General features: G+C 42.4%; 1 protein-coding gene across 1 annotated transcript; it reads right to left on the bottom strand.

Moving 5' to 3' along the window:
• Positions 1-2,908: 2,908 nt before the first annotated feature.
• Positions 2,909-21,572, bottom strand: ubl3a (ubiquitin-like 3a). Its single transcript, XM_030792558.1, has 5 exons — positions 20,950-21,572; positions 6,959-7,067; positions 5,870-5,956; positions 3,706-3,783; positions 2,909-3,296 (listed from the first exon to the last, which is right to left on the bottom strand). The coding sequence occupies exons 1-5, from the start codon at positions 20,974-20,976 to the stop codon at positions 3,244-3,246; spliced, it is 354 nt and encodes a 117-aa protein (XP_030648418.1). The 5' UTR covers positions 20,977-21,572; the 3' UTR covers positions 2,909-3,243.
• Positions 21,573-22,195: the final 623 nt, after the last annotated feature.

Raw genomic sequence — 22,195 nt, 5'->3', positions numbered from 1 at the left:
TTATTCACTCATTAAATGTTTCTTGGGAAACCTCATAAGGTAGCACAGGATATTTTCTTTATCCACAAGATGGCGCCAAATATATACAATTCTTTTGAATGGTGCTCAGGCAATTTTCATCATTTCAGTCATTTCACCTGTAATGGTGGGCTACCCAAAATCTGGTCCTGGGGTGCTTGAACTGCATTGGTTTTCACTCTTGCTTCGCAATTTGATGTTTATTTTTACCTGCAGTACAGATGTACGCACTTTTCAATCAGTCAGGGGGGTTTTCTGGTTGGTATGAAAACCAGCAGAACTCCAGGTCTGGGTTTAAGCAGTCCCACCATAGCATGCCTTGCTGTAGACATACTTTATGAAATTTATCACAGTCACACCTCTCCAGTTTGAAGCAAATCTATTCAGTTGCACTCTTCTCACCTTGACCCAAAGCTAGTTCCCTGTTTTGCAACGCATTTGAGTCTAGGATTTCTATTAGGCTGCTTTTCCAGTGAACATTTCTGAAAAGAAAACGGCTTTACTTTTACATGTAAGAGATCCTTATACGCTGCTTTGTCAGAAAGACTAAAATGAACCTGAGTAGATGTTTGTGAGATGTTGTTACAAAAACCGTTACACGTGTAATTAATTCCTCCCTCATCACGCTCACACACATTCAACTACATCATGCAACCACATTAATTATCCAGAAAGGAGATCCAGTTTCACCCACCATCCCCACCCACCCACCATTTTCAATACTGAGCGTCACTAAGATTCTTATGTGTTTGTGTTTGTGGAAAAAAAAACCAAACAATAAAATACAAAAAACGACAACAAATAAAAACGACATGCTCGCATGTTCAAAAAGAACATTGCATCCATTTGAGGAAAGTTCAGCATCATTATGAAACAAGGAAACACAAAACACAAAACAGGTTTTGGACCAAGAACTATGTTGTCTAAGCAGTCCAAACTCTGGATCACTGAGCTTTTTAGCAAGATACGTAACCTTATTTTCCAGGAAATAACACCCGCAAACCAAACTCAAAACAGACAAAACACGGACTCATGTGGGATACATGCTTGGAGTGTTTCAGATATAATGGCGGTTCCACCACTGCTGCTCCTGTTTAGAAATCTCTGCTTACTTATGACAAGATTTGACAAACATGTAACCCAAGCCAGAGAGCAATACCTGATACCAGCTTTCAGTGTGTTTTTGATGTTTCTTTGATTGATTGTTGGTTAGCTTGTTAGTTTGTTAGTTTGTTTGTTTGTTTGTTGCCGGTGACTTGCAGCTGTAAACATTTAAACAAGACAACACGAACATGAAATTCAATTCAATATTCTTTATTCAGTATATAGATGAATTCCATTTGTAGTTCTGAATTTTATTTTATTTTTTTAATTTTTTTTTTTTGGAAAGGGAAAAGCGTTAGTTTCTATTTACAATCAGCTTGAAAACATCAGCTCTGTACAGATTTAAACCCTGATCAAAATATGAGAAACACTCATGAGAGCTAGTGCTGTGTTACAAAGCATAAAGCAAAAAAACAAACCAGAAAAAATTATTATCAAATTTTGAACATTTAAAAAAAAAAATGAGAAGAAAGAAGAAAAGAGGATCTGAAGAAACACAGTACAATTTTTTTTTCCCCCCCCGATCATTAGGGGTTTTTGTTGCTATGAGTACATGACATTGTCAGTGTGTGACATTTCCAACTGCTAATATGCTAATGGTTTAGACAATCATACACAAAACACCAATATATATATCAATAAGATCTATAGTCAGGTTCTATATAAGAATCATAGTAAATATGCTCTACATATATTTAACCTTGGGGTATAATTTCCATTTGAAAAAAAAAAAAAAAACGTTATACAGACTTAAATGAAACAGCACATGCTTCAGTGTTGTGCAAATGAATGTAATTATGTAAAAGAAAAAACGAAAACTTCATTTCTCTATTTAGCCTTCAGACTTTCCTGACAGATTTTTTTTTCTTTACCGTCAGATTTTGACGGCATTACCAATACACCTTAAACCACGAAAAAAAAAATAAAAAATGCACACATCGTTCCTCCTTGATGAGGAGCAATTTAAAATGTCAATGATCAAGTTGAGCACAACACTGGTTGGTCAATAAAAATGCACTGACTGTCAAAATACAGCCACCAACGTTACCAAACAAACTGGCAACAAGTAGTATTTGTCAGTTTTGTTGGAATTTCCACAGGTGACAGAGTTAAGTCTACACCATGTCTGCCTCCACTCTAAGAACTGCACTCCCAGCGTGACGGACTACCCCTACAATGGGCACTTCAAGAGGCATACAGAGGTCAGCTTAAACTAAAACAAAGAAGAAAAGAAAAAAAAAAATTCTCATTTGCTTTGATCAGGCACATCAATGCTCATCAGCATCTGTTGTGGTGAAAACAACAAGGACAACAATTGATTGATTGATTGATTGATTGATTGATTGATTTAATCAGTGGTTAAAAGATTACTGTCGTGGCGTGAAAACGATGTCGTGGAAAAAAAAAACAAAAAAAAAAACACCACGGTGATGCAGACGTGTAACCACCGCGGGCACTGCCTGGCTTTTTGACGCGAGTGCCCTCTCCAGCTTCCAGAAGCACAGACGCCACACAAGGTGCCCTCGTTCAAACAGGAAAAGACGCTCTGACCTTTCAGAGTCCCTCAAACGGCCCGTCCACACCAGGTCAAACGGATCCTCGTTCGTCCGCTGCAGGCTGAGAGTCTGACCTTCTGACCTCCTCGAGATTACTCATATTTACTATGTGCAATTATGGAAAAAAAAAAAAAAAAAGAGGAAAAGAGTGCCTCTTCCATGTGCAAACTGACTGACAGGGGAGTGTGTGTGTGTGTGTGTGTGTGTGTGTGTGTGTGTGTGTGTGTGTGTGTGTGTGTGTCGGGGGCTGGTGTGTGTGTGTGTGTAACGGTGGTCTACCATCATCCCAAGGTCTACAGGTCAAACTTGTTCAGTGTTAAAACACAAATGAGAAGTACAGGGAGCATCTGCTTAATAACACAGCAATCCGTCTGCTTTTCTCTCTCTAAGGTGTCTCTGCCCTTCCTCGTCAAAGACTCTTTCCTCCTTGTGTGTGTGCGTGAGTGTGTGTGTGTGTGTGTGTGTGTGTGTGTGCATGTGTGTGTGTTCAGCAGCATGGGACAGACTACAGAGCACACTCATTTGGGAAGGGGAAAGGGGGGGAAGGGGGCCAAAGAGGGAGTATTTACAGAATCACACAGCAGTTACTCTCTCCAGTCTTCTCCCGGTTTCTCTGCCCTGCGAGGAAAACAGAGGACCTGACGGTCGTATCACAGTGGAAAAAGGCAAGACAGTCGTTCCAACAAGCACCTAACTAAATCTCTCCAAAATCTCTTCTTTAAAATGAATACAACTGTTCCAGAATTGCTTCAGAGATTAATAAACCACACAACCCCAATATATAAACATCAAAGTGCATTCATACATAACTACCGGGTTGAAAAAAAAAAAAAAAGACATTGTACAATATCTGTGACATGACTATGATCAATCCACCAGATTTGCATAATGGAGCGAACGCATGCAGAGTGCCATGGTAGCATGTTCACTTTAACGTGGCCCAGAGGGCAAGAGCTCCGGAGTGTGAGAAACTGTCACTGAAGGACAAAACCAGGAAAATAAATAAATAACGAAATAAAACGGTCACCTTGGGAATTTGGCTCCGGCAACGTCTCTCGGGCAACTAAATGCATCACCGTGGTCTTTCCGAGAGGCAGTTTTAACGCTGCGAGAAACAAGACAAAACACACACACAGACACGCACAGACACACAGAGAGAGAGAGAGAGAGAGAGAGAGAGAGAGAGCAGAGCTAGGCTGAGTATTATTTATGAAGCAACACATCAAGACAAGGCATTGAAAAAAAAAAAGTGGCAAAGACACTTTAAGGCGAAAATAAAGCCCCTGCTCTGGGAACGTCACATCAAAAAAAGCTTCATGACAGGGGAGCTGTGAAGGGATTTATTAGGAGAGGCCTGTGTGTGTATGTGTGTGTGTGTGTGTGTGTGTGTGTGTGAGGTGTGTGCCCATGTGTGTGTGTGTGTGTGTGTGTGTGTGTGTGAGACCGTGTGTGTGTGTGTGTGTGCGCGTGTGTGTGTGCGTGTCTGTGTCTGCGTGTGTGTGTGTGTGTGTGTGTGTGTGTGTGTCTGTGTGTGTGTGTGTGTATGTGTCTGTCTGTGTGTGCATGTGATGCGTCCTGACCTGCTCCACTGACTCCAGCTCTACTCACTGTGGCAAATTCAGTGAGCAGGCCTCTTTTGCTTTCCCACTCCAGATGGTGTCAGGCACCATTATGAAAACAGACATTTTATTGGCAAAGCCCGGGTATAGCCGTGAGTGACGTCATCCTGTGCCCGTGCAACACTGAGTTCTTTTCAGTTTTCACTTATTCACACTTGTTCACTCCTGGGAAAGGGCTCACCCCCCCCACCCCACACCCCAACCCTGATCCTGCCTTCCCCTCCAAACCCCCCCCCCCCAATAAAAAAGCTGAGAAACAGTCAAGCCCTCATGCAAAGCAAAAAGCCTGCCTGATCAGCCAAAAACCCCCTCTACATATTAATGTTCCTATTCACAAATCATTTTTTTCACAGCTATTCACACAACACACATTCAAAGCTTGTCTTCAAATCTGAGTTCACAGTGTATATAAAAGGAGAATATGGTTCAAAGCCAGTTCAAACTCAGGCACCCACAAAAGTCATTGAGAAATTCAAATGGGCCATGATCAGAAGAAGAGCGCCATTCTGAGAACTCGTTTCTCCTGCGCCAAGCCCAAATCGCACAAGTCCTCTTAATACCAAACAAATCAACGACTGGTGTTTTTCTCCCAGTTGTTTTCAAGTAACACAACCATTGACGCTCGACTGAGCATTCCCAGGATAGCGATCTCTCCGATCTAGAGAAAAACAATTACAGAATTTCACAAACAATCTGGCTTTCATCTCCGTAAGCAACAACACCCTTAAAACGCAGTCTACAAACCTAACACCTTATACGACCCCAGTATTACAGCACAATACAGATAGTCCCTTTAAACAACACCGTGAGCCTCGGGTATAGCACAGTAAGGGCCCAAACTCTGAGGCAGACAGGAAGCGGTGACTAACAGACAGACTTTGAGTGTCTTACTGTGTTGAAAGCTGCAGAGTTCTTGGGTTCTTGGCTTTCTTTGCCCCTGCGGCTTTAGACCCAGATGTTTGGAAACTGGGTGAAGGCACAGACTATCCTCTGTGAATAGATTCTAATGTCACCTCTTCTCTGGTCTGTGACACACTATGCCTGGTACTCTCTCTCTCTCTCACAAACTCACCTTCCTCCCCTCTCTCTCTCTGTTTCTCTGCCCACCTTGCTAACCACTGTCTGAGGAACAGCCAAACAAAAACAAGTGTGCTTCCTGTTCTTGCCCAAGTATTTCCTCTCCTCCCTGTTCTCCTCAAAGCGGGTCTGTCAGAGACACTGTAGCCTGACTGTTCATCTGCTCCCAGCGACACCACAGAAAAAGAAAAAAAAAAAAAAAAAAACTCACGCCTGTTCGAACTATAGCTCCCTCTCCATCCAAACCAGCTACTTCACACTCACGCTTTCCATTCGGATGGACTGAAATAAACCAGCTCTCCTGACCACGTGCTTTGCCAGTTTTTGACAGTTGCTACTTTCTAATTCCAAAGTTCTACTCGGCCAAAAAAAAGATTCCAAAACTTGGCTTCATTCTGAAACGGTAATTCTGAAGGTTTTGTAGAACTTGTAATTCCATAACAGAACATTTTAAATATGAGGTTCCCACTCAAGGAAGGGCTTTTGAGAACGTACCTCCTAGCGTCACGTTGCCGTGCAAGAAGCGTCCCTGGTAGATGAGCCTCAAAATATTCGGACTGCTGACCTGCTCCTCCTCCCAATCTGTACCACAACGGGGCAAAGAAAAAGGACAAAGAGAAGAGAGAAGGGCGTAAGTCACAACTCCATTTCTATTCCCTCATTTTCGGTCAGTGTAGTACGTCAGGCCGAAGAAGTTGTAGTCGCTGACCGACTAAAGAAGAAGTTTCAACCCTTCTATGGTCCATTTTACGTTCTGTTTCACCTCTGATGACACTACATATTACATCAGTGGAGAAATCTTCTCAGACACGCAGGTGAGGCTACGTGTCTTGCTCAAGGGCAGTCTTAACAAGCCATTCTCCCTAAAACCTGTTTAATATTCCCCCCGTGTCAGAAACTGGAACCACATCCCTCCAACAGCTGCTGGTCCTACACCCTTAAGCTACCGCTACCCCAGATGTCCAGATTCAGGCACTGTAGCAGCTGCTGTTTTTGGTTGGTGTATGAGGAAAAATGTGCAATTTATCCTGTAATGGACCTCAAGAAAAGCTCTCGGTGGAAAAGAGGGAGAGAAAAAGAGAAAAGAGACGTGAAGAAAGAGTTTGAGATGAAAGAAAGAAAAGTCTGGACACCATTTGTCCTTCCTAGACAGATGAAGCAAAAGCTTTGGAAAATTACTCCATGATTATTCTGTCCATCCGTGTGTGTGCGTCTGTGTGTGTGTGCGTGTGTGTGCGTGCGTGTGTGCGCGTGTGTGTGTATAATGGGCTCCAATCAGGTATACTAATGAGGTCGTTCAAGGTCGTGGCCTTGTGGTCGCTGAGTTTCAGAGAAGTCTGATCATTGCAGTACATGTCTCAGTTCAAAGCCCTTCCACACAAAAGGAAGAAACGATGAAAATGATTTCATGTTTACGTGCAGTCCATTTGGAATTACCCATTTGACTGTTATCTCTACAGACCTAGGACAAGATGGATGACAACAAAAACACAAAAGAATGTACGACACAGCTCTGAATCGCTGTAAAAATGACTCCTGATTGGTGACAAATTTGGACATTAATGTCTTTGAGGAGAGACTCACCCATTGGCCAGTTATCGTAAACGTGCTTGGCGATATCCGCGGCAGAGTCGTTGGGCGAGAACAGGAACTCTTTCGTCTTTCCGCTCACCAAGATGAGCCTCAGATTGATCTGGAACACAGACACGAAAGAGAGAAGGTCAAAGGTTAAAGAACCCAAACAGTCCGACCCAAAGAGCCCCGAAGCTCTTCCTTTTTTTTTTTGTTACGCCCCGTCTGTATTTTAAACTTCTCCAAACAAACACAATGTTCCCGGCTGTAACTTCTGTATACGGTGGAGCATGTCGAAGGCTGGCATTAAGTCTAACTTTGATACAAACAAATCTTTACTTTAGGCTATTCCCTTGCAATTTAATGTATTCTAAACACCAGCTAATACCACTTAATCTGCTATTCCTTGAAATTGGAAAAGAGAGGGAAAAGCTCTTTAACTGCTGTGCCGAGAGAGGCTAAAATTCACTCACGCTGTGTCAGACGGTAAAACACAAGTTGCATTTGTTCTTTATGACATGAGCGGTGGTCTTTTGAGATTTGGGACTTGACTTTTTTCTCCAGAAGAGTGTCACTTAGACATATACACACACACACACACACACACACACAAACAGGAAACCAGCACAATTACACACAAGCCAATTCCAAGCAGTTCAAACTACACGAGACTTGGATAGCGATCCTACACTTTTGAGTCGGGGGGGGGGGGGGGGACAATCTTTTTTGAGGCTTTTCATTCGAAAACCTGACATCAAAGGGCTTTTTTCATTCGTTTGTTTGTTTTGTTTGGGGTTTTTTTTTTTTTTTTGCAATTTTGTTTGCAGTTTTGTTTTGCTACACTGAGAGACGGTGGCTAGAGACCGGTGCCATCTCTCCAGCTTTCATCATTAGAGCGATGACAGCAAAGACTGACGGCGCATGAAATATTCATGATTGGTTTTAAACATTTCCAAGCATTCGCTCTTCAGGAATGAGTGGGTACACATCACAAACCAAATCTGCCGCGGAACAGCAGGGGCCGTTATAGACTCCGTCTCGTCTAATGAACGCTCGTCTCCGATGATCTCACGTCATTTCTCCGTGAATTCAAACAGTTTCAGATGATAAATTAAGTAGCGAGACGAGAGAGAGAGAAAATAAAAACATCAGGCGACGCATCTGTGAAACTATGGAAAAGACCGCTGGAGTATTTATGAAGAAGGGTTCACCAGAGGGGAGGAAAGCTCCATTAATATCCGTGTGTTGGTGTCTTTATTCTGCACTGTTCCTTTAAATGCGTGTGGACATAAGCCCCTGTGGCTGAGTAAGCGCGTGTTATTGAAAGTCCAGCGCACGTGTTTGACATTACGCGAGTGTGTTTCCATGTGCCTCGACTCTATAGGGCCAGTACACTGCCCCTCCTCCACAGTGCAAACACAAACACACACACACACACGCGTGCACGCACGCACTCACACACACACACACACACGCAGAGTCCCTGGGCCGTCTGGAGTGATGTAACAGCTCTAAAACCAGCGGATTGAAATAGAGATCCTCCTAAAGCACTTTATCAAATCAGATTAAAGCCAGGAGCCAGACCAGCACACACACACACACACAGAGAGAGAGAAAGAGAGAGAGAGAGAGAGAGAGAAAGAGAGAAAGAGAGAGAGAGAGAGAGAGAGAGAGAGAGAGAGAGAGAAAGATAGAAAGAGAGAGAGAGAGAGAAATCAAATACACAGTCTGAATTCAGCATGATTGCCATGCCATTACAGCGGCACAGACATCAAACCAGCCAATAGTCCACAGAACAGCCACAGAACAGCCAAACGTTCAAAGATGAGCCAAAAGTCCACAGAACAGCCGATATTTCACGGAAAAGCCAATACTTCACAAAACAGCCAAAAGTCCACAGGCCCTCAAAGTTTTAAATTATGTTTCTTTACCAATATACCCGGTCATAGACTTAGATGGCTGTAACAAAATCAACAATACTACTACCACTAACAAAAACAACAACAACAACAATAATTATAATATACAATTAAATATATTTAATACAATTAATACATGTGAGGACACATTCATTAATCCTAAAAAACTGAAAAATGTTTTAAGTTTTACACTCTTTGTAGAATGAAAGCCATGCATAAGGCTTATGCTCCACGGATCATTTTCTCATTTTACAGCGGTCTAGCTTAGTTTTGCTTTTTTTCTATCTCTCCAGTGGTTGGTCACATTAAGCAAGAAGCCGCAATACTATGTGGCATTTGTAAAGGTTGTTTATATCCAGTTCTGTTTTAAAAAAAAATTGCTTCAATGCTAAGGAAGTATCTCTCCGTGTTTTCAGCAACGGCAACTTGAGAGAGAGAGAGAAAGAGAATCCTGCTTGGATCCTCCCTAATTTACACTGTAATTGTTTAGACATTTACTGTTCACACGTATAAACATGCATCATCGTTCACACTGTCAAATTCTGTCACAGTTCGCGGAACGCTGGGCCGCACCAGACAACGGATCACGAGAAATAACACAAGGACAGCGGAGCACCTTCCAGTTACCATGGCAATGGCATGGTTAGTAGCTGCTGCACAGTGTGAATTTTGACCTAATATCACCTGCAGGCAAACACTTTTCCACTTCCAACCCCCACCATCTCTCTCTCTCTCTCTCTCACACACACACACACACACTTTTTCTCTCCACTTGTCTTCCCCTGCTCTGTACTCTGAAGGCAGCCTTCAGTGTGTTCTCTCAGTGACTACAAATGAGTTTTCACAGAGAGGTGAGGGAAATCGTCTCAATTTTATCTCACCATGAAAAACAAAATGGTGGTTACCGGGAAGGTGCAAAGCTACAGAGCGATCTAGCGTCGCAGCGTGTAACCTCTGGGCCCGCGTGAATGTTAGAGACAGGAAGTGTTTAACGGTAAGTCCTAATGGTACAGTGACGTGATGTGAACCTGCTCATCTCCCAGGACTGAGGTAAACTCCACAGGGAAACCTCATCTCCTCTACAGAGGGAAAAACACTTCATCACAGGGAAGATCTTCCCCATTATAATCCCAGAAGCATTCTCATCATTCTCCCAAACACAAAGACACACACACACACACAGACTGCAGACAAAACGTTCCTGAGGGTTTCTTGTACGACACATACAAACACACAGAGACACAGAGAAGTAAACAGGATCTCCGGTGACGGAAACTTGTCTGTGAAGCTGAAATGTGTGCAGTGCATCGTGGGAGGGGTCGCACGACCGAGGGTGTGATCTTTCACACCAGTGCCGTATTGGCACACCAGCTCCTCTGCTGGGGGCGGCTACACTTATTCATTTTGCAGACACTTTTATGCAAAGCAACTCCCAAGGTAGGCAGAATACAAATCAAGCATATAGCCATAAGGAGCTGTCTGTTGCATAAGTGTCAACACTGAAGTTAAGTATCAGACCAGATACAAATGCAAGAATGTTGAAGAAATTTAAGAAAGTGGTTCTTTACTGCTTCTCTGCTTACTGAGTTAAAACAGTTGCCAGTCTATATAGAGTGATACTGGCTGAAAATGAGAGAGGCCAGAGAAGAGAACAGAGGTGCACACAAAAAAAAAAAAAAAAAAAAAAAAGCAGCCACAACAAACGCTGACCGCAGCGGCCGCAGCGGCCGAGGTCTGGCTATCTGAGAACAGAGGGCTGGCGGATCGTTCCAGCAATGACATTTATGCAATACCAAACAGACAGGAGCAGGGGCCTTATGCAACTGCACATCAATAGAAAGCAATATTCCAAACTCTGCCCTCAGGCCAGGATTTCTTTCAATAAGTCCAACTGTCTGTTTTAGAGAGAGAGAGAGAGAGAGAGAGAGAGGGAGAGGAAATTGCTGCAGTCTCTGTGGTGATCTAGATGTTTGAATAAGTGAATTAAAGGAACATGACATTGAAACAGAACAGCTCACCTGTGCTGTGCTAACAAAACACTTGTCCTCAGTCATTCTTTCAGACTAATTAAGCCTATTGTTGGCTTGGTAGATGCAAACAACGATTTAAAGCTCAGCATGGTTAATCATGATAGCCCAGACAAAGCATCAAGTATATACAACACTGTGAATCTTTCACTCTCAGAGATCACATAATGGATTGCAAATGTTACTGTTGAACCGTACAAATTATAATGTAAACACGATCCTTACACATTCAAAATGAAACATCTGACCGGTATGCATTCGTTATTTCAAATTTAAGGATATTACAGGACTGTGAGGTTTTAAAGAAAAGCAGAAGCTTCTACCCGGAGGAAAAACAAAATGGGAAAAAAAAAAAAAACCAACGTGTTCCATACATTAGGAAAGAGAGACAAAATGGGGAAGCCAGAGAGTGAGTCAAGGATAGCAAGGGCAGAGAGAGAAAGGGAGAGGGGGAGAGAGAGAGAGAGAGAGAGAGAGAGAGAGAGAGAAAGGGAGAGGGGGAGAGAGAGAGAGAGAGAGAGAGAGAGAGAGAAGGCCTGGGAGAGAGCAGCTTGAAGCCCATGAGTGGTGATTGATGACGTCAGGACTCTCTCTGGAAGAGCTGTCATCTTAATTTATGCTCTGTGAACCTGCGCTTCCCAACGTGAACAAACTCAAGCATACAGCTCATATCCAATGGCTTTCCTCCTCATTCCAGTTCGGAGAACGTCTTCCAAACACGCCCCAAACAGCACCGTAAGCCAGAGAGAGAGGCGGCTTTTAAGACCTCAGCAGCTGAACAAGACACAGAATGTATGGACAATCTGACATTGATTTTCATTATATTACTAACAATATCGACGCAAATGAAACGATACAGTGATTAAAGACTAAATTATTTTATGATCAGTTCTTGTAGATTAAATGGTATCGCAAGGGGAATCGACATATTAAATGATCATTTGATCGGTAGTGATGGATTAACTGAGGGAGACGTTACGTAGCGATGCTATGTAATATTCATACACAGTCACGCTTGGCAGACGTTTTCATAAATCTGCAGGCTTTGGCTGTTATTAAACCAGCATCTGGCTTTCCCACTGTGCCTTCACACAGAGCTCCAACTCTCAGTAATATTTTTATGTTTTAAAAAAATTCTTAACTTTTCCATTAATTGAGCTGATTCCCTCTGTTAAGACCTGGCGTGTTCGGTCTCAGGCTCTGTTCACAGAAGCATGAACAAACAAATAAGAGTGACAAAATGAGGATGGTGAGGGGAGGTGGGGGGGGAGGGGGTCGTCATCCATCTTCCTCTGACAGCTCGCTCTCTCTCTCTCTCTCTGTCTCTCTCTCTGTGTGTGTGTGTGTGTGTCTTGACTCACACAGGCGTGCTCTCTGTATTTGACAGCTTTGGTACGGTTCAGACGACGGCTCAGTCTTCACCCTGTGATCCGCTAGCTCTCGGTTTCGACTGCTCACGCCCCTGTCTTTTTACTTCATCTCTCCTGTGATGAGCATCACAGACCCTTTCAGAAGATCTCCAAAAGAAAAAAAAAAAAAAGTCTGACAGGTGAGGAAGGAGAGCTTCACACACCAAAGCATTTTCAAATTTTAGCACTTAAAAAACAGAATACAAAAGGCGACCCTTTTCCACAGCCTTGGGGAGGAATCAAGGCCAGTTCTGATCAGGAAGAACAATGTGGAGGGCAGTGGGGGGAAAAAAAAAGAACTACCATACTGCCACTCAACTCTTCACTGCACACTTTCGAGGACTTGAGGAGCGAAAATAAGTTTCTTCGTTTGAAGGAGGAAGACAAACTCCTTCTTTAAAACCCTCTGAGTCAGTGTGAGACGCAGACTCCGTTTAAAATCCTCCAGGGTTGAGACTCTGAAAGCAGGTGTGAATTCTCTCTTTAGAGCTCATGTAGGTCACGCTAAAAAAGCATTAGCCACACTCACGCATCACTCAGCAGCGGAGACGGGCTCATTTCATGTCTGCCCGACAGCCATGCGAACACAATAAACCAGACAGAACAGTCTTTCACAGAAAAAAATATATCTAATAATAATAATAATAATAGTGCCGATGATGGTGCAGTAAGACTGACTTTGTGGAGGAGAGACAATTTTCTTAGCGTGACTGTATCTTTATTTCAGATACTGTTTGCTCTCCATACACATTTTCCAGATAATTTCCAGAGATGTAATGCATGTTTTTTTTTCTTTTTCTTTTCTGTTCATTTCTCTTTTTTTAAGACAGTGCACACAGAGGAATGTTCAGAGGCGTCTGAAGGAGTTTGGATTCTGGCGCACTGAGATGCACTGAAATGCAAACACTTACTTACTGACATAGAGGGGGTTACTAGTCCAATGTCTCATTCAATGCTTCAGGAACAACTTCCCATAAAAAAAAAAGAAAACTGAACACATCAAGCTAACACTCTACTTTTATCACAATAGGCACATTTAACTACGAGGCCGTCTGTAAGGAGACACACAGATGCCTCTGAGCTGAGAGGGGAGGAAGCATCAGCGCGTCGTACAAAGACCTTTTTGTTCCCACGGAGATGGCCGCTATGGCGTACCACGGATACGGAAAATTAGTCGCATCCTTTCGCACCCATGTGATATCCCCGAAACCGTGCGTCAGGCCTGTTACCTTCTCATTATAAATGGCCCAGCAAAGAGGGGAAAATAGAAAAATTAGATGACATGACATGAGATCGTGAAGACAAATGAGTTTTTTTTTTTTAAACGGAGGGGTGGGGGCGGGGGCGGGGGCTGGGGCAGGGGAGGGGGGAAGAGGGAGGGGGGAAGTGGGGGGGGGGTGCGCTTCCGAAGGTGAGACAAGCGCAGCACAAGAAAAATGTCTGGTCTCTCTCTCTATTTAAACGTAACCACTTTGCCGCTCAGAAAGCCATATGAAAGCACTTATCGAACAGTCTATACTTTACAGAGCTCGTTTCTGTGTGCAGACGCACCACACTATGGGCATAACGATAAGTGATCGAGCCTCCGCTGACAAAAACACAGAGGAAATAGCAATGGCGGGGCGTTAAATCAGAGTGCATTTAAATAACAAAATACGTGTGTGTGTGTGTGTGTGTGTGTACACAAAAATCTGTTATTTTTCATCGTTCAAGCACAGTCCACACATATGTAAATGTGACGCTGTCTGTCTGTGGATCAGACGGCTCAGGCCCTGGTTTGTGATGTCATGTCTTCAGAAGCACTTTACGCTGGAAGACAGAGACAGGGTGAAAACAATGTCTTTATTTATTCTACCTTTAAGGTCAGATTACTGATAAGAGTAACCAGCATATCGCTTGCATATTCACACAAACATAAACACACACAGACACACACACACACGCACACGCGAAAGGATACATGTGCACACACATTTGCATAGTAGTGTATGCGTACAAAAACCCTACTGTGACTGATAAGAGTCTCGTCACACATGTCAGCTGTGGAAGTCGAAAGAGGAAAAACCATCGATAAGCCTTCTTTGGGGTTTCATCGAGTCTCTGCTCACCTCGCCTGGGTTTTGAATTTGACAAACTCAGTGACAAACAGTGATGACTCGGAGAGAGAGAGAGATAAGCTGACAGGCAAGACAGATACCAAGAGAGTCCGAAATCAAACAGTTCAACCTGGAGGACAACGGGTCACCGTGGGCGATCGTGCGAAGCATCTATTCAGTCAGTGAATGTGACGGACATTAATATGCAGACGTTTGTTTCACATACAACAGCAAATACATACAGTGTGAATGGAGCAGCTGGGCTGATGGCATTGCTCTGATGGAAACTGTAGTACGGTATTTTACAGCAACAGACTGTTTCACTGAGAGATCTGAGTGTTGTGACGCTAATATCAGAATGACAACAGACCCACAGGAAGATCATATTCTCCCTCCCTGGCTTAGGACAAATATCATCAGATATAGGCTACACTATATGTAATCCCAATATATTAAGTATCATCAAAACACACACACACACACACACACACAAGGATAGAGCATTAGCTCACAGATAGAGAAGAACAGGCAGCTGTCCAGTGAACAAATGTACTAAGTTGACCTTGATGGACTGAGCATGATGGGAGAGGCGGCCATCTTACCTGTCACTAACAGGCATTACAGGCTATTCTCTATAGCCATGCTTTAAGACCAGTATAAAAGCTGTCACAGTGTCAGAGACACAGTGACACTGCCTTTTTTTTTGTTGGTTTCCCATTTGCAGAATCCCAGAGAAATTCTATCACTGCCCCTCTACTCAGTCTAAGATCCAAATGACAAAGTTCGCCGCAAAAGTCACGAACAGATTTCACTGGTTCTCGGGGCCTTTAATGAGGAGGAAGCAGAGCATAAAAAAAGGTCCATCACAAAATCCCGTGTTCTGTCCGAACAAAACTGAAAAAGATCCTTTTAGCCGAAGTCGTTAGAATGTGGATGATTGCACTGTGTAGCCTTTTGATTATTCTAGACAAAGTTTTAATCACCTAGCAACCGCCCAATCACAGCGGTCGCTGCCTGCTTTTCCTCTGAACAAACGAAGTCTGAAAAGGAAGAAATGAATGTAAAAAAGTGGATGGGGACGACAGGATGTCATCGTCAGTGAAGGCTGAATATCAATTCAAATTCTTGTGGAGGAAAAAAACGATGTAGCCTAAGCGCGTAATCTGCAGTCTGGATATAATCCTTGTGCCTTGTGTCTAGATGGAAAAGGCCTCACGTCAAGGCCTGGTGCTATAACAACGAGGGACCAGTCGGGCGAAAACGTACCCAAAGTGTGAGAACTGGCTTGACCATGTCCCAATATTCTTGCTAAACTTTCTATCAAAGTTACTTAAACCATAACACACCTGAATGTGGGAATCGACACGAAATACACATAAGGTAAATGCCTAACAGCAACTTTATCGAGGTTTCACTTACACGGTAACATAACCAATAGAGGCCAAGAGAGCAAGATCACAAGGGAAAGAGGCACTTAGAAGGGCTGGGCCATGAACCAGTCATTCAAACTATTTATCCCTAAGTCTTCGTAAAAAAAAAAAAAAACTAACCACGTAGAACATTCTCCTGCATTACATGTATCTGGGTTTTCAGCAGGATGTTAAAGGGGTCTGGAGAGGTAGTTATTTGGATGTTCCTGTCCCTGTTACACCGCTGGGGTTTTTACTATGATCTTAAAAACAACTGATTGTAATTGAGACCTTTATGGTAAAATCATTTTCAAATCGCAGGGAGCAGGCCCCCGGCTTTCAGCCTAAAAAAACAGAGCAGCGCAAGAGCAAACTGGAGCACCATATGTGTTGAAAACAAATGTTCTTCAAATTGTCCTCTTAATCTCAAAGATTAAAGCATAACCGAACGCCGCGTCTGGATCACTCCCTTTCGGAACGACGGGGTAAATCTATAGTGTAGCGGACTCTCTGACGGCTTGTATCATCCATCTTCACTGTTTCTCTTCCCCCTAGCTCAAACGAGTGTATTGCATCACGTCCATTAGTGGCTGCTTCCACAGTTTTGTCACCAGCCCAGCACAACAGCAGCTGTATGTCCGCTCCATCCAGACGCTCCATCAGCAGTCCTGAAGGACATTCACACATCAGCAGACTGATCTCAGACAAAATCTGGATCCCATATGAGAGAGAACTGTCAACACATCGTCCCGTTGTTAAAATGGATCCAAGGACTCGGTTCTGTGGCGTCTACAACAATTACGCGCATGCTAAGGCTTATTTAAGGTCTCTCCTACTGTCCAACTAACTATGTGACTGCTGACTAACAATATATGTAGATGAACTGTTTATTATACATCAATTATTATACTATGAGGTCCGCAGACTTTACTGAGACCTTGATACAACACAAAACAAGTCTGACCTTGTGATCTCCTCATCAATGTTAAATGAAGTATGGAAAACACAATATTTGGCCATTATCTCTTTCTCCACACATTATGACATTAGAGGAAAAGAGAGAATGTAACAGGCAGAAAAGTTGTCGAATGAAAAGTTGGACTGATTTTGTGTCTTTTCACTACCTCGTTACCATAAAACATCTCCTGATTGCACTTGCTGGATGTAAAGATTCTGGCAGATAGCATCCAACAGGATACAATGGAAGTATGGTAGGTCCAAATTTGAGCAAGGCTTGGTCTAATGGAACCTTGACCTCATAGAATCCTCATTATTCGTAGTTATATGGATGCCATGGCTAGTATCTTCAACCTCAGCTATAGCAGCCAGCACTATGCATCAAGCTCTCATCTGCAGTTATTTTAGAGTAAGAACGCAATGGTTCAACGATGAAAAACTGGTGAATCTTGGCATGGAAACCAGCAATTCTCATAATTATTATTCTGTGGTGCAAAGCTAATTAAAAATAAATAAAAAAATAAATAAAAGAGAAAGAGAGAGAGAAGCTTAGGGCAGGAATACATTTGGGGGGGAAAAAATCAGCAAAAGAGATTCAAAGTCATTTAAGGTTGGAGGGCAGCGCACAAATTGCAGTATTCGTATTGGGAGAGGCGAGCGAAAAAGAAAGAGAGGAAAAAAAGGGAAAGGTCCAATAGAAAAAGAGATAAAAGAGCTTCATCTTTTTCCCCCTCTCTCCCTCTCTCTCTCTCTCTTTCTCTCTGCCAGTGAAAGCAGTTCTCCCCTTGCCCTACGGTCACAGGCCACGTGCTTGCTGTTGTAAAGGGCAGACATCTGCAAAGGGGCGGGGGGAGGGGGGGGGGCAGTGTTGGCAAATTGAAATGTCCTCATCGTAGTATTACCAGATGGCACAAAAAAAAAAAAAAAGAATTCCACTAACTCTTATCATCCTTCTTTCTCATTGGTTGTCACAAATGACAAAACACTTACCTCCACTCTAAAGACTGCCACGTTTTCGGGTTCTCGAGCTAGGCGAATATTTCCTTTCTTTTTATTTTTTTATTTTTTTTTTAGAAATCTGTTTCTAACCACCTGCCACATCCCAACTTTGTATCCCAGACATTCATTCAGACAGTCATTTTCAGTCATCTAAGGCCTGCATCGTTTTTTTGTTGTTGTTTTTTGTTTTTTGTTGTCTCCTGTCTAATTGATTGCCATGGCAGGAGGCTTCAAAGAGGAACCAACTGTGAAGCAAGGAAGAGGAAACTCCCTGATTACCAGACCCACACAGCTATAATGAACAACCACGGGAAATACTGACTCAAAACAATTACGACCAGTAAAGGATAACGACACAAAGTTTCCGCTGATGAACACAATGAGGAAGGGGCCAGAAAAGACAATGTTTAACTAGTTTTAAATTGATAAGACATCTCAATGGGTACTATGAATATGCAAACACATTTACTTTTTTTCTTCCTTTAATATATGGGCTGAAAGATACAGCTCAACTGTAATGATTTAAACGCATTATGCTATCCAGTAACAGGGAGTTTTAGACACCCTGGGAATTGCAAAGGTCATTGTGAAGGTCCAGATTTTAGAATAGTGCAAGAAATGAAGACAGGATCCAGTGCTTACACTGAGAAAAAAAGTCAATGTTGTTCTTCATATGAGCTGATATCAACAGTACACACAAAGAAAAACCCAAACGCAGAGCATGTGTGAGTATACATATATGTGTGTGTGTGTGTGTGTGTGTGTATAAGTATGCATGTGTATGCTTATAAATACAAATACATTCGTACATTTATATGGCTGTGTGTGTGTGTGTGTGTGTGTGTGTGTGTAACTCTGTGTGCCCCTCTCACAGAGCTGTTGTAAATTGTTCCCATTGCAGCTGAAAGACTCCTTTATTGAATGAGACTGTGGCACTTCCTCTCCCCTCTCCCTCTCTCTCGAGACTTTAACCCTTAAAAACCCAGCGTCTCTCAGGCCTGGAAACCATGCCTAAGTGCTATAACTTTAACTCTCTCTCTCTCTCTCTGCTCTTCAGACTTGGAGTAATATAGAGTAATGGGATATGTTCATATCTCTTTGTGTGTGTGTGTGTGGTGTTTAATGCAAATCTATCACATACTCAACATGAACACACGTTTTTCTGGTGTGACAGTGTTGGGGACTGACACGTAATTATGGAAGGATGTAGAATGACACAGCATTCCAGTCAGGAAATACAGGTTTATCCAAAATTTACATTAACATGTTTTCTCCTACGTGTACCAAACCCACAGCCTGTATGAGCAGTCAACTTTGCTTATCCACACAAATTAAATCAAAGAAATACGAGTCTCTTAAAAAAAAAAAAAAATATCCATCTCTGCAGAACAAAAACAACAAGTCAAATGAGACCATCAAAATAAGCCAAAACTCCACAAAGAAAGAACCAGTGAATCTGTTACATGAACTCATCGTACACAAGGGTGATGTTTCAACAAACGTTACGCAACAAACAACAACCTTTTCAAACGAATGCCTGACAGAGAAAAAAAGAAAAAAAAAAAAGCTCCAACTATACTTTGCCTAAAAGATAACGTATAACCAGACAAGTGGAGTACGGAATGGTCACACACATCAGCAGTTCAGCTGTGTGAATCTGCTGAGCAACGCTGGATTGAGTGATGGGGGGGGGTGGGGGGGGTGGGTTAGGGACAAAAGCCCCTGGGACTAACCCCTCCCCCCACGTCGCTCGCTCTGCCATCACTGTGGGAGTGCTATGGGGAGGGGGGGGGGGGGGGGGGGGGGGGGTCAGGTGGCATTTTTTTCTGACAAAAGGGACATTCCTGATGTAGCTGGCTTCCCTCTGAGAAGATCCTGAAGAAGATCATAAAGTGAAATGGTTACAGTCGGTTACACTAAATGACAGCCTCTGTCACTTAGTGTAACTCAATTTGACAGGTAGCATTTTAATAATTTGTCGTCCACGGCGAGTGATCAAAAACTCTCCAGATGTAATTGGTAGTTTCTGTTGGGGGTTTTAGTATAAAAACAAGTGAACAAACAAAGACACATAATGCAAAAGTTGCAATAATCAGTATTTGTTGAAATCTTCAGATCTTCCAACAAAGACTAAACCTTATTCAGAAGAATGCCCACACACAGATACTTGCATGCAGGCACACACACACACAAGAAAGCTCATTGTTATGGAGCCTCCCCCCCCAGTCTTCGCCTCTCTGCTTGAGACCACACAGTGATCTGATGTGCCACCTTTTGATCACCAGAGTTTCTTGTCAAATTGGGATGCCGAAAGCACCAAAAAGGGAAAGACATCAACCACATAACTCAACACATATGAACCCTCTCTCTCTCTCTCTCTCTCAGACTACTTGATGTTTATCAAATAGCCGTGTTATACATGGAGATAATGATCTAAATTTAAATTGCAACATCTCTTTGTTGCAGTATTGAAAAAAATAAAAAAAGACATTAGTACAGACCAAATACTGTACCGCTTGCCATAGAGAACACGCACGTAAAACTGCTGAGAATGCACGTCCTGACACTGCCACAGTTTACCGTGTCAACACTTTAAAACGCTGATTTAAATTCATGTTTATGCTAATATTCAATCTAATTAACCGTCGTCATGTGACCGTTAGGTCCCTGTCGACTTCTATTGTGATCAGCCAACTGCAAAGCACGTGCTCTAACCATACATCATCTTAGGCGACCATCGTCGTTACGACTACAGGCCACAAGTTCATAATAGCCATGGGCGACATTAACATAAGTGTGTGTGTGTGTGTGTGTGTGTGTGTGTGTGTATAAAGCCATGGCCAAGCACTATTACAGTCTCTTTAATTGCACAAATTTATCGGAAAATTTATCTTATAGATTCTGTAGGCAACGATACAACTACAGACTGCGTAGTCTGAGGTGACGTATGAGGTATGCATTTCTAAACATCAGTATAACAATATCAGTCAATCATACTTAACAGGAAAATACTGGACACAACCAAACTAGTAGACTCCGAATCACGAACAGCCAAAGGGGTTCATTTAGTGAAGTAGAAATAATGTAAGTTCCCTCTTCATTGGTTAAACAACTATTTGACTTCATGAAAAGGATTTTTTTTTTTTCAATCAAGTATGAGCATTTAAAAATAAAAATATGTTCTCACCATATCCGGAGGGATACTGCCTGTCATCTTTGAGTGCTGTAATTTCAGAACGTGACTTCAGAACAGAAGCTTTAATTTTCCTGGTTTGTTTCTTTTGAAGTTCTTGAACAAATATTTATCATCCAAAAATCACACTTGTAGGTATTGCTTCTTCTGCGCCGAGAGAGACGATGCCGACACGGACGGTAGTTAAACGAATATAGAAATGTACTGTCGTGTTCGTGCGATTCCTTGAAATTTCCCGTTAACTTTCAAACGATCAAACAAAATTCTGTAATAATGTAGGAGGACCCCCTCCCATCTTAAAGTAAACGATATGTTTCAGGAAAAGAGGTGCCTACGACATACAAAAATTGTGCAAGAGTATCCAAGAATTGACCTTACTGTGAGTCACTGGAGTTACAACAGAAAACAATCTTCGAGTGTATATCTCTTTATTCCGTGAACTTGGAAAAACGTAGGCTTACTGTCACCCCTAACCACTTTAGCTGGTTTGTTGATTAAAACCTAGAACATATCCGTCTTCTTCTGCGCCGTTTCTGCTGTCATCCTCTTTCACAAAAACATGGCGGCACTTCATGTGAGGGGGAAAAAAATTACTGATCGTAGAAACCAGAGCTGGTTAGCCAGATAAAAGAGCACGATGTCGTTTTGGTATGTAAATGTATACGCCTCCGTACTGGCTGAGGAAAGGGGCGGAGAATACGAGTCCTTACGTACGAAATCAATCTATGACCAAAACCTTTGCCAAAAGATTCGGTGTCGTGCCATTATCGTCAGTCAGTGGGAAACAACTCAGGAATCCCCAAATATGCACCAGAGATTTATCGTCTGCTTTCCCTTGAAGCTGTTACGGCCTTGGATTCATTCTGTTGGTATACCATTCTGTTATATTATTATTACAAATCTTTTGTCTCCCATTTATTACCGTTACAGCAATTAAATAAATAAAATCAATAAATAAATACCCCTCCCCTCTATTTATATGAAAGAAAAGCCTACGGTTATCTTTATACTTTATACTACCATACTGTTTCTTACTATACAATTGCATTTGCTTGTTGTAGTTTCAGTATCTGCCCAGATTTCGTCTGGATGATCTTACTGAAAATTAAAAGAGCAGCTACATGTTCTACTGAGTAACAACATTTTGAGTAGAAACATAAACCCAGTCTAACGTAACCTGATGTAACAATATCTGAGAACTGGCTCTTGTTTTTAATTTATATTTTAATAATATAGTTTT

Source organism: Chanos chanos, chromosome 15 (genome assembly GCF_902362185.1).
Source record: "Chanos chanos chromosome 15, fChaCha1.1, whole genome shotgun sequence".
Taxonomy (NCBI): Eukaryota; Metazoa; Chordata; class Actinopteri; order Gonorynchiformes; family Chanidae; genus Chanos; species Chanos chanos.
This window is presented reverse-complemented; position numbering and strand designations above follow the sequence as displayed.

Bases quoted from the DNA above. Each gene is read 5' to 3' on its own strand.
- ubl3a (XM_030792558.1), bottom strand. From the start codon at position 20,976: ATGACAGGCAGTATCCCTCCGGATATG. The intron at 7,068-20,949 runs GTGAGAACATAT...TCTGTGTTCCAG, and splicing joins GCAGTATCCCTCCGGATATG to ATCAATCTGAGGCTCATCTT. The intron at 3,784-5,869 runs GTACGTTCTCAA...TGTTTCTCGCAG, and splicing joins CGGCAACGTGACGCTAGGAG to CGTTAAAACTGCCTCTCGGA.